This window comes from Phacochoerus africanus, chromosome 6, assembly GCF_016906955.1.
Source record: "Phacochoerus africanus isolate WHEZ1 chromosome 6, ROS_Pafr_v1, whole genome shotgun sequence".
Taxonomy (NCBI): domain Eukaryota; kingdom Metazoa; phylum Chordata; class Mammalia; order Artiodactyla; family Suidae; genus Phacochoerus; species Phacochoerus africanus.
Window position 1 is genome coordinate 57,984,777 of NC_062549.1, and position 12,002 is coordinate 57,996,778.

Genomic DNA, 12,002 nt, shown 5'->3' on the forward strand with positions numbered 1-12,002 from the left:
AAAGATAGACGAAAACCATGCTAAATGAAAGAAGATATAATTCTGCAAATCAAAAGGACATGTATTTTAGGAACAACTTACATAACAGTGGTTTATACTGGAAAATATTGAGTTCATAGTCAGTGTGCTTTTCACTTATCTCTTGTGATTTTTCATATCCATAATAAATATGAATAAATATTCAAATATGTTAGGACATCTATAAGAAAGCACTACTGATAAATAATTCTACTATTTGTTAAATCAAAAGATGGATATATACGGTTCTTTCAACCCCATGATTCTAGAAATCTTGTTTGAGTCATCCTTCTCATAGGGCTTAAATGAAAACAACTTCAGAAAGCAACTGTAATTGGCACTCCTGTACACTCATGTTAAATTTATTCATAAAATGCACTAAAGTTTAGTCAATTATAATTGTGACTTTTCTAGGTGTCAGCCTTTTAAGTCAGCTTTTTAAGTAACAACTTTATCTACTACTGCAAACATTTGGCAAACAAATCACCCTGGTATAACATTAGCTTTCTGTGTCTATCCAAAATGAGTTTTATTAAATACTTGGAGCAATGATTTAACTAATATGGATTTTCAAATATTCCTGTGTCATGAAATTTGTTAAAATGTTCTAATAGGTACTAATTCATATATTCGGTAAATTGGAAAGAATCATACAGATTAGCTGCACATTTTATCTTCTTTTGCTGAAGGATGGCATAAACAAAATGTATATTTTATTTTTATTTTATTTTTTTACAGCCACACCTGCAACAAATGGAGTTCCCAGGCTAGGGGTCAAATCTGAGCTGCAGCTGCCAGCCTACGCTACAGCCACAGCAGTGTAGCATCTGAGCTACGCCCATGACCTATACCAGAGCTTGTGGCAATGCTGGATCCTTAAACCACTGACTGAGGCCAGGAATTGAACCTGCATATTCAGGGATACTATTTTGGGTTCTTAACCTATTGAGCCACAACAGAAACTCCCAAAATGTATATTTTATCAGAAATGTATGCATGATTTATTGTCCTTCTTGATGTTAAATGCAAATCAATAGAAAAATGATTTAATACGAAAACATTAATTCTCCACTACCTTTTCTAGACTGTGTGTAAGGGTAACATGAGAATAGGTATTGAAAAATAAATCTCTTTGAACTTGAGGTATTTGCAGTATGACTGAGATGGTTGGCACTGACAAATCTGTTTACGTAGCATACTTTTCCAAAGGTAGGAAATGATGTGAGGAGTTCCCATCATGGCTTAGTGGTTAATGAATCTGACTAATATCCACGAGGATGCAGGTTCAACCCCTGACCTTGCTCAGTGGGTTAAGGATCCGGCATTGCCGAGACCTGTGGTGTAGGTCACAGACGCAGCTCGGATCCTGCATTGCTGTAGCAGTGGCATAGGCCGGCGGCTGTAGCTTCGCTTCGACCCCTAGCCTGGGGACCTCTATATGCTGCAGGTGTGACCCTAAAAAGACAAAAAAAGAGAGAGAGAGAGAAATTATATGAAAGTGTCTAAAGGACACAGCATTCACCCTTTATATCAAACAGTACAAGAGAATGGGATTTATTTTCTGGTATTTGTTTCCCCATCCAGCTTGGCAGAGGACCTTGCACGTTGGCCTGTAATAAGTGTTGAATGGTTAAATGAATGATTACGTGTTTAGGCTCTAATGCCTATAGGTAAACGAGATAATGTATACATTGAAAGTCAGATAAACCCAGAGACCATTTATGCTCTCCAAGGGCGAGAAGAATCATGCACACTTCTCTGAGAGGCAGATGAAGATTGGAAACCTATGACTGAATCCTGCCATTACTCCACTTCGTAATCTGTTTCTTTGATGACAACACATAGGCTAAGATTGCCTGAAGTCCTTTAGAAGCTCTGATAGCATGGAATTGCTAGCTTGCTGGACAGAGCTCCTCTAACCCTGTGTGTGAACAATCCGAATCCTTAAGCTAGTCCTCCCTCACTATGTCAACTACGTTCTTGATTCAGGTAATCCCCACATTCTAACACTATGTTCCTTAGAAAAGAAAAATGAGAATGTGCTGGTCTGTCTTCCCATTTGTATATCACAACACACTGATTTAATCTCACTCTTTCTCAGTGAAGTTCTCCCTCAAATATCCCAAACTGGATTGTTTACAGTGCTGTAAAGCGAAGTTTAACCTTATTCTCACTGAGAGAGAAGAAGGTTATTGAAGGGGCTTTCCCTTCATTCTAATATAAATTCCCTTTGCTGCTAGTGGCAGGAAATTGGACCCAACAACTTCTTAAACACATCTCAACTTCATGATTTCAAAATCCATAATACTGTGTCTATATAGTATAACTTCTGAAACAGGTACTTTTATTTTGCCAAATGAGCCAGATTCTCCCAGTGATTTCTGGAATTAAACTGTGGAGTGTGGGGAAGCTCTAAATATCGGAGGGTTGGTATATTTATTTATTCTTCAACTATAAAAAATTATCTTTGTGCCTAGTCAGCTGAGCCAAGCTGAAGTTACTTTCCTTAAAATGCACACATAAATACCAAGTATTATAAGTTTGTTATTTTTATAATTACTACTTACCAGAAGAATCCCCAGTTTAACCGTATTATTTTATATCATTTATTACAGGACAGGATGATAGACTTTGATAGCAATTGCCTGAATAACGAACCTAACTTTTTAAAAAAACATTCATGTGATGATAATAAGGTAATGACAATTATTTGGAGTTTATATGTCATTCAAGCTTGATTTCACAGAAGCTTATATTTTTGTATCTCTGTTAATTATATTGATTATATTAATAACATAGCCTTTTGGTTCTAACCTGATAACTCCCGCTGACATATTAAGTTATACTGTGCTCTTTTGTACTTTTATTCTACAAAAAGCCCTGTGCCATTTGGTAAATATTCCTTTCAATTTTAGCATTTTATTTTTCATCTTGAAAATACTAGAAGAACTGCTGAATTCATAGACATATAGCTCTTATTTCTGAAACTTTTATGCAAGAAAATGCTTGTCAGAATGACTGCACACACACAAACATAAGTAATGTGTAAATTTAGTTGAAGGCATTTTGAAACTTTTTCCCTTTAAATATTTGCTTATCCTCACAATGGCTGAGTTAACCTCATGACATGATAATATGTCCTTAAATTATATTTTAAAAAATTATAAATATTAGTTAAATATTTGAAAAACTGGTTTTGGGTGAATAGTCCCTTTATTTTCTCATTGCCAGCTACCCATCCACAGCTCAAAAAGGGCAAAAGCAGTAACAATTAAAAAAAAACACACATACCTTTCATTATTGTTGCTTCCAGAAGCCCTCTCCTTTAGTTATCTTGTTTAAAACTGAATAAACTTATGCTACGTTCACTCATAAGCAATAAGATCATACATAACAAAGAAAGGAGACTTTAAAAATCAGGTAATTATTAAACTAAGTTCTGGGTACTTTAGGCTGTCCCCTTGGAGCTAAACAGTTTCAGGCTCAGTACGTGTCAGTCATGTGATTAACTGGAATAGAAGAAAACTGGGGTGGAGGTGGGGCATTATTTAGAAATACAGTCCTGGCTTTAGGCTTCTCAGGAAAGCTTATCATTTCTTATTGTTTTATATGAACCACGGCTCTTCTGATGTTTTTTCTGTAATAGGAAGCTTCATTTTTATATCGTGCTGCTCGAAAGTTGAAGCAATTTATTAAAATGAATATCAGTGAGGAGTTCAATCACCATCTATCAACAGTTTCACAGGGCACATTAACACTGTTCAACTGCACCAGCAAGGTAAGCGGAGTACTGTTTACTTTGAACAAAAATATAAACTTCTGAGATAGGCTATTATCATTCTTGTATGTCCATATCCATTAGCATAGAAATCTAGGTGCTTATACAAAAGTTGAAATACATTTGCATAATTCTGGAAGAGGAAAGTTTCAACTTGCAAAGTACCTATTCATCTCTTGGTTAGGGCAAATAAATTGTTTATAAAAGGGGACTAAAAATAAATGAAAGCAACATTGTAAATCAACTCTACTTCAATTTAAAAAAAGAAAGTAAATAAGTAAATGAAAGCATATTTCATGCCATAATAACTTCCAAAGAGGCTAGTGTGATAAGTAGGGTAAGGAATGGTAAATTTTTATTTCTAAAACATCTCAATTTTAATCCATATATATACATATTTATAAGATATCAGACAATAAAACAGGTAATCAAATGTATTTCACAAATATCTTTGCGTATAAAAACTGGGTATATTTATGTCCAATTTTCAATATTTGTACCTCAATAATTTTGATTAATACAGGGCTAATTTTTTCCTACTTCTCTGCTAGCAGTTAACAACAACAAAAAATTCTGAAGCTATTGAGACTAGACAACAGTTTCTTCAACTGCAAAATGGAGAAAAATATAGTATCTACATTAAGGATATTGAAAGGTTAAATGGCATAATTTATATATCATGCTTAGTACTAAAATATTTCAATAAATGTTTAATGATGATAATGGTGATGATGATAATTACTCCCGCTTTTGGCCACACAAAGCCAAAAGATTTCTTGCAATTACAAAAAAAAAAAAAAAACTTTAAATATTTTTATGATAGAAAACGTGTTGTGTTTTTAATTTTAAATATTATTAGTTGCCCGCAGAAGGGAAAATGGTAAGATTGTCTTTGAACCCTATTGACAGTGTCGATATATGTTGGGCCATAAGATAATAAAGGTTGGACCACTTCCTTTATCATTATGTATTTACTTGATGCAAACCAGTCTCCTCCTAGGGTTGTGGATTTGTCAAGCTTATTTCCAGTCTTTTCCCCTTACCAATGTTAGTCAATGATATGGAATTTCTCCTGTTCTCTTTTCTGTAAATCTGATCTATCCTGTTCTGTGCATCCTTCAAGATCAACCTTAAGATATGTGAACACTTTATGTTTTAGCCTACCAGCTTTTTTTTTTTTTTTTGTCTTTTTGCCATTTCTTGGTCTGCTCCTGCGGCATATAGAGGCTCCCAGGCTAGGAGGTCCAATCGGAGCTGTAGCCGCTGGTCTACACCAGAGCCACAGCAATGCAAGATCCGAGACGCATCTGCGACCCACACCACAGCTCACAGCAACACCGGATCCCCAACCACTGGGCAAAGCCAGGGATCGAACCTGAAACCCCATGGTTTCTAGTCAGATTTGTTAACCACTGAGCCACAATGGGAACTCCTAGCCTACCAGCTTTTAATCCTTATTTATAGTGATTTAAAGTACAGACAGCCCTTCATATCCGCGGGTTCTGCATCCTTCGATTCAACCAACTTTAGATCAAACATAAAAAAATAATTCTAGAAAGTTCCAAAAAACAAAACTTGAATTTGTTGAACCACATTGACAACTATTTACACAGCATTTACATTGTGTTTACAATTATTTACATAGCATTTGCATTGTATTAGGTGTTATAAGTAATCTAGAGATAATTTAAAGTATACAGGAGTATGTACATAGGTTATATGCAAATACTACACAATTTTATAGAAGGGACCTAAGGATCTATCCCTGGATTTTGGTATCCGCAAGGGTCCTGGAACCAATTCCCCACAAATACCAAAGGACTACTGGACTGTTTAACAGGAGAGTAGCAAATACATTTCATGTTGCTTACCCATCTAATTGCTTAGTAGTGACTGTTGGAAATTTTCTGCCGAGTAAAAGCCTCAAGTCAGGGCTTGAATGAAAAGACTGCAAAGCAAATGAGTGATATCGCCTCATGGCCCAGGAAGAGTTAAGGGTTGGAGGTAGACCATATATTTGCAATTCTTTCTCTCATATGTTGAGCTTTGCGTTGATCACCAAATTCCAAAATCAACTAATTGCAGAAAAAGAAAATATACAAATAATTTAAATCTTGAAATTAAATAAAACATGCTATAAAATTCACCTGATACAATCTAATTTTTTTTAAATGATGAAGCAAAATGTTAAAGATGGTCAGCTATATTGCATTTTCTTCATGAGTTGGATGTGCTTCAAGCTTTTTACTGTTGTTTATTTCATTTTGCTTCTGATGGGTAAAGCTTAATAAAATGTATAGTCAGGTGTAATTTTAAAAGGTATCATATTTTTGTATTCCTTTTCTAATATTTCATTGCTGGTATACAGAAATGCAACTGACTTCTGAATGTTAATCTTATATCCTGCTACTTTGCTGAATTTATGAATCAGTTCAAGTAGTTTTGGGGTTGAGTCCTTAGGGTTTTCTATGTATAGTATCATGTCATCTGCATACAGTGACAGTTTGATCTCTTCTCTTCCTATATGGATGCCTTTTATTTCTTTTGTTTGTCTAATTGCTGTGGCTAGGACTTCCAAAACTATGTTGAAGAGCAGTGGTGAGAGTGGGCATCCCTGTCTTGTTCCAGATTGGAGTGAGAAGGCTTTCAGTTTTTCCCCATTGAGGATTATATTTGCTGTGGGTTTATCATAAATGGCTTTGATTATATTCAGGCATGTTCCCTCTATACCCACTTTGGCGAGGGTCTTGATCATGAATGGATGTTGGACTTTGTCAAATGCTTTTTCTGCGTCTATTGAGATGATCATATGATTTTTGACTTTTCTTTTGTCAATGTGGTGTATGATGTTGATTGATTTGTGTATGTTGAACATGAGTAGCATTGAGAACTTTGTCTAGATACTCATGTTGCAACAGAACAAAGGGTGGGGAAAAAATGTAATTGTAATGTATACATGTAAGGATAACTTGATCCCCTTGCTGTACAGTGGGAAAATTTTAAAAAAATGTATAGTTAAAAGTTAATAATTTAATGCTAATGTTATTTTCACGTTGATTAAAGCTGTAGTTTTGTCTCTGTTAGCATACCCTCTTCTATATTAATTTTTCACACCTCACAGCAGTTAACATAGTGCTGCACAAACCTGCAAAATTATGGATCCAAATTATTCAGAAGACTGACCTCTCTTGTTTCTTTCTTTTCCCTATCATTCTATTTCTAAATGAAATTAGTATTCTGCCAGATGAACAATAATTAATTTAAAGTAGATTCTCAAATAGATTAGAAGAGCTGAGAGTAATATGAAAATTAGCTATTATATTAGTGGGAAGAACAATAAAGGATTCATAACCACTACTGTAAATGTGATTCTGTTCTTAAGGTTAAAGGAAGAAAACCACCTTCCCTGGGTGAAGCCCAACCCACTAAGAATTTGGTAAGAGTGATTGTATATTTTTCTCTTTTTATCAGCTTTTTACTCAATTCCTTTCTGTTTCTCTTTGAATTGTTTCCTTTTATATGGTTGGTTTTGAAAATATTCATCATAATAGTGGTAAAAGAAGGGAGGTGTCCCTTAGAAATTGGATCTCTTTAAGTTGTACTTTTTAGAAACAACTATTTTAAAATTAAAGAAGCTAGGGAAAATGTTGGAAGGTTTTTTTTTTTAAAGAAGCAAAATTAAAACATTAATAGTTAATAGGCAAAGGACATGAACAAACTATATAGGAGAAAATAAGCTGGAAAATAAGATTTGGGAGTTCCCATTGTGGCTCAGCAGGTTAAGAACCCGACTAGTATCCATGAGGATGCGGGTTCAATCCCTGGCCTTGGTCAGTGGTTTAAAGGATCCAGCATTGCTGCGAGATGTGGTGTAGGTTGCAGACGTGGCTTGGATCTGGCATTGCTGTGGCTGTCGCATAGGCCAGCAGCTGCAGCTCTGATTTGACCCCTAGCCCAGGAGCTTCCATATATGACAGATGTGGCCCTAAACAAAGAAAAGAAAAGATATGAAGAAAAAAATCCACCCTAGTAAAGAAATGCAAATTAAAAATGAGAACTCATTTTATACCTATTTTACTAGTATAGGTAGAGTGTACAATATATACTGGATATGTATAATAGTATATAAATATTCTATATTTATATACATTTGCACACTACTGTTAGATAGTATTGCACAAATTATATAGCAATATATATTTATAAGTCAGAATATTTAATTACTTCTAATTAGACATAAAAATGAAATAAATATTAACTAGGATGAGAGAAAAATGAACAGACCTGTATATGAGACCTGTTCATGAGAGTGACAGATTCTTCTTTCACATTTCCATTATTATTATGTCATTTGACCAAAATATATATGGCAGTGTGGAAATTCTTTATTCCTCTTAGAGAAGTAGGGTGAGTCTGCACACCTTGGAACTCAGGAAAGTCTAGGAATTCCACCTGAAGTGAAATAGCTGAAATGAATCCATGAGCAGTATAAATACATTGAGGCTGAGGGAACTTGGAAAGAAAGTTAGAAAACAGAGGTAACAATTGTGTTCCCAGGATTGCAGAGGCAAAATCATGGTTCTTAGTTTTTTTTTTATCTTTTTAATGAATGTTCAGTCTTGGTCTTTGAGGAAAAGTCATGAAATTTTTTCTCACATCTCTGTATTTCAAATCTGCTTAAGTCACACAAACTTCAATTTGTACTTCTTGAAGATGTCCTGGAACCTTCGTTAAGAAGAATAGGAGAAATGCTCCTTCATATTTGTCTTTGAAATCTGTTATCTAATTTCTTAAGTGCATTATTTAAAGGGTATGTGTTTGTGTTACTGAATATATAATATATATAAAGGAAATCTGAATTTGTGACTAAACTACAAACAGAACAAACAAGCTCAAGACCCACTCATTATAATCACTTGACATGTGACTGTGCAGTTTAGGTATCCTCTCTGCTGCTCAGTTCAAGTTCATAGTTATTAAGTAGATAAAAATGAAACAATGTAGGTAAAGCACTGAGCTCAATACTTGACCTAGAGAACACCCAGGAATTGCCTGTTACCTAAATGAAGAATGCCTCTACCCTATGCTTTGAGATCCAAAGCCCAGGGACTCACAGGAGTATAACTGAGTATGTGCACAGCCACTCCCTTATGTCTGCTCCATGTGCAGTATTTCTTTCTCCACTTTTTATAGGCTGTGCAGGTAGCCCTTTTGAAGATTTTTATCAGGAGCTAAAAATTAGCTTATTAGGCAGTCATCTCCCATTCTCTAGTGAAGACAAGGGCACAGGCTTAATCAGGCATATCCTTTTTAATTACCTTTGCCAGACTAAACTTTTCAGTATTACTATTCTCAGGATTCTTTTCAGTATTAATTAGCCTTCCCATAAAAATATTTTTTCCATTTTAAAAACTCAATTGAGGAATCTAGAAAGCTTATTCACCAAAGTTTATTTATTTATTTATTTATTTTTGAGTTTTCCTTCATTTCCTTTTTCACAGGATTCTTTTTTTTTTTTTTTCCCGCCAAAGTTTAAACAGCATTTTATAGCCACTATTGTAGCGGTGAAAGGAGCAGCCACCTGATGTAGCTTTTTCATTCGTCTTAAATCTTAAACCACAACAACCTACACATCACTGAGCACAATTATAGTTACAAATCATAGTTTTAAAAAAAAAATCTTGCAAGACTCTCCTTTTTAATTAAACAAAATTTTCATTATTACTTAGCCTGATGGGAATTAAAGGTTGAATATCTTAAAATGTGTATTTTTATGAAAATGTGGACCTAAAACTTTTTTTAAATGTATTTCTCTAGGAAGAAAATAAATTTTTAAAGGAACAGAAAAGACAGGGGGACTTGTGTTTCTTAAAGATACTACTGCAGAAGATAAAAACATGTTGGAATAAAATTTTGAGGGGTGCTAAAGAATATTGAGAGATACGGAGTGGCAATATAAAAACTCAAGAGTTTTATGTATCCTCCAAGAATCTATCTGCTCATGCAATTCCCCGGGGTAAAGTGCCTCCTGGAAGTGACTGAACGCATGATGGTAAAAATGGAATGGATTACATTAATACTAGTGCTAGAAGATGGACATAAACAATGGAAACCGAATGCTGCAATCAACAAACTGTTGCACATGTATGTGGACATGTACCAATTGGTATTAATTCCCAGCTGATTTTAGTAAGACAATCCATGTAAGATATTAGTTGCAATGATACTTTTTAAATCTGTTTAAAATGTTCAGAAGAAGACATGTAAGTTCTATGAAGTATATACAGGGTACAAGGATTAAAAATCAACATTGAATTATTGCCAAAATAGTTTCATGGCCCACTATGCATCGGTATACTGCAATGAGAGTGGAAATTGTCTTCTGTGCTAGAAGTGTTTCCAGGTTAACAGTGAGATACGGATAAGGTGCATGAGAACAAGAGTCATGCACCTTAAAGAAGCAGTAAGCATAAGAAAGGAGTCCATGATACTTAAGAGAGGTATCAAGAGATGTAATTAAACATGAATGTATAACACAGTGCCTTTAATAAATGATTCAGCAAATGTTTTAAAATGAAAATAAAGAATAATTTCACAAAAAAGTCATCTGTTCCAAGGATGCTAAACCATAGTACTGAATTACTTTTGTCATTTATGTGTAATAAAAATTGTCTAAATGAGTTTGCCATTTGGGAAGTATATTTTTAAGAGAATAATATATGTTAGCCTTTTAATTAATGGACTGTATATTTAATTTTGACAGTATATCTGTATATAAAATAGTTTCATACCATATTACAAATTGCTTCCTTTGGATAGCATTTCTCCTGTGATAATAAATGATCTATGTGTTAACACTGTCCAATTCACTTAATGAATCCCAACAGGATTTTTGAAGACCAGGATATTTGGTGTTGTGCAAGTATTTGATTTCTCACTCTCATTGAAACATGACTCTCAAGTCTTATTATCAAGAATGTACGTGACACTGGGAGCCCCAAACTATGTAAGAACAGGAACGCTACTACTTTATCTGTATGCTAAATTTTGGTCCTTTAAAAGAAACTCGTTTCTTTTAAACAGATCCTGTTTAGAAAAGTTTGCCAACAGTCTTCACATACTTACAAAAGGAACTGAAAACACTATTCTAGGCAGGCCAGAGTTCTAAAACAACCACCACCGCCTCATCACCACCTGGTTAAGCTCTGACTGGCTTTATTTGGTCTGCAGACGATGCTCAGGTGCCATCCTCAATGTGTGGAGGTAAGACCTTCCTCTCTGTTGGTGTCTGTCTCTCACTCTCATCAACCACATGGAGTTTCCTCCTCACTGGACCGAACAGCTGCATAGAATTGTATAAACAATTGTACTGAATCCACTGACAACCTCATTAACAAGGCTTTGAACCAACTATGTCTTCTGTTCGGTTTTCTTTTTCTTTCTTTCTTTTTTTTTGGGGGGGAGGGGGCCGCACCACCCCCAGCATGTGGAAGTTCCAAGGCTAGGGGTGGAATCAGAGCTGCAGCTGCCGGCCTACACCACAGCCACAGCAAAGCCAGATCTGAGCCGAGTCCATGGACTTCACTACAGCTCATGGCAATGCCAGATCCCTGACCCACTGAGCAAGGGCAGGGGTTGAACCCACATCCTTGTGGATACTAGTTGGGTTTGTTAACTGCTGAGGCAGTTAACAAAAAAAAAAAAAAAAAAAATGATGGTAACTCCTGTGTGGTTTTCTTTATTAACTTTGATAAAGGGAGTTGACATGTTTTAGGAGCAAATGATTATTTACCAAGCTTTTTCTTCAGATGACTTTTCTTTTTCTTTTTTGTTTTTGCACCATACCCATGGCATATGGAAATTCCCAGGATAGGGATCGAATCAGAGCTACAGCTGCCAGCCTACACCACAGCCACAGCAACTCGAGATTCAAGCCATGTCTGTGACTTAGGCCACAGCTCATAGCAACGCCACTGAGTAAGGCTAGAGATCTAATCCACATCTTCATAGATACTAGTTGGGTTTGTAACCTGTTGAGCCACAGGAGGAACTCCCTGTATGTGGATGCTTTAAATCAGAATTTTCTGAAGACTGTCCCCAAAAAATCCTAATCCTTATTGATTCTTAAAAAAAAAAAAAAAAAAAACCCAAAGAATTATGAGTTTGAGGTCAGATTTATTTTCTCTTGGAGAGTCAAAATTCATAT

The 12,002-nt window shown here is 35.2% G+C and overlaps 1 protein-coding gene across 3 annotated transcripts in view; it reads left to right on the plus strand.

The window, feature by feature from the left end:
• Positions 1–11,260, plus strand: part of IL7 (interleukin 7) — a 58,498-nt gene extending 47,238 nt beyond the window's left edge. Inside the window, exons 3-7 of one of the 3 annotated variants that reach the window (XR_007135433.1) lie at positions 2,634–2,714; positions 3,665–3,796; positions 7,179–7,232; positions 9,614–9,940; positions 10,880–11,260. Coding sequence is in view for 2 of the 3 variants with exons in the window: in XM_047783699.1 (XP_047639655.1) it covers positions 2,634–2,714; positions 3,665–3,796; positions 7,179–7,232; positions 9,614–9,733 (387 nt within the window). In the remaining variant the exon portion in view is untranslated. Of the gene's footprint in view, positions 1–2,633; positions 2,715–3,664; positions 3,797–7,178; positions 7,233–9,613; positions 10,623–10,879 lie in introns of those variants that run through there. The other 2 variants (XM_047783699.1, XM_047783701.1) reach the window with 2 other exon arrangements.
• The last annotated feature ends 742 nt before the right edge of the window (positions 11,261–12,002 follow it).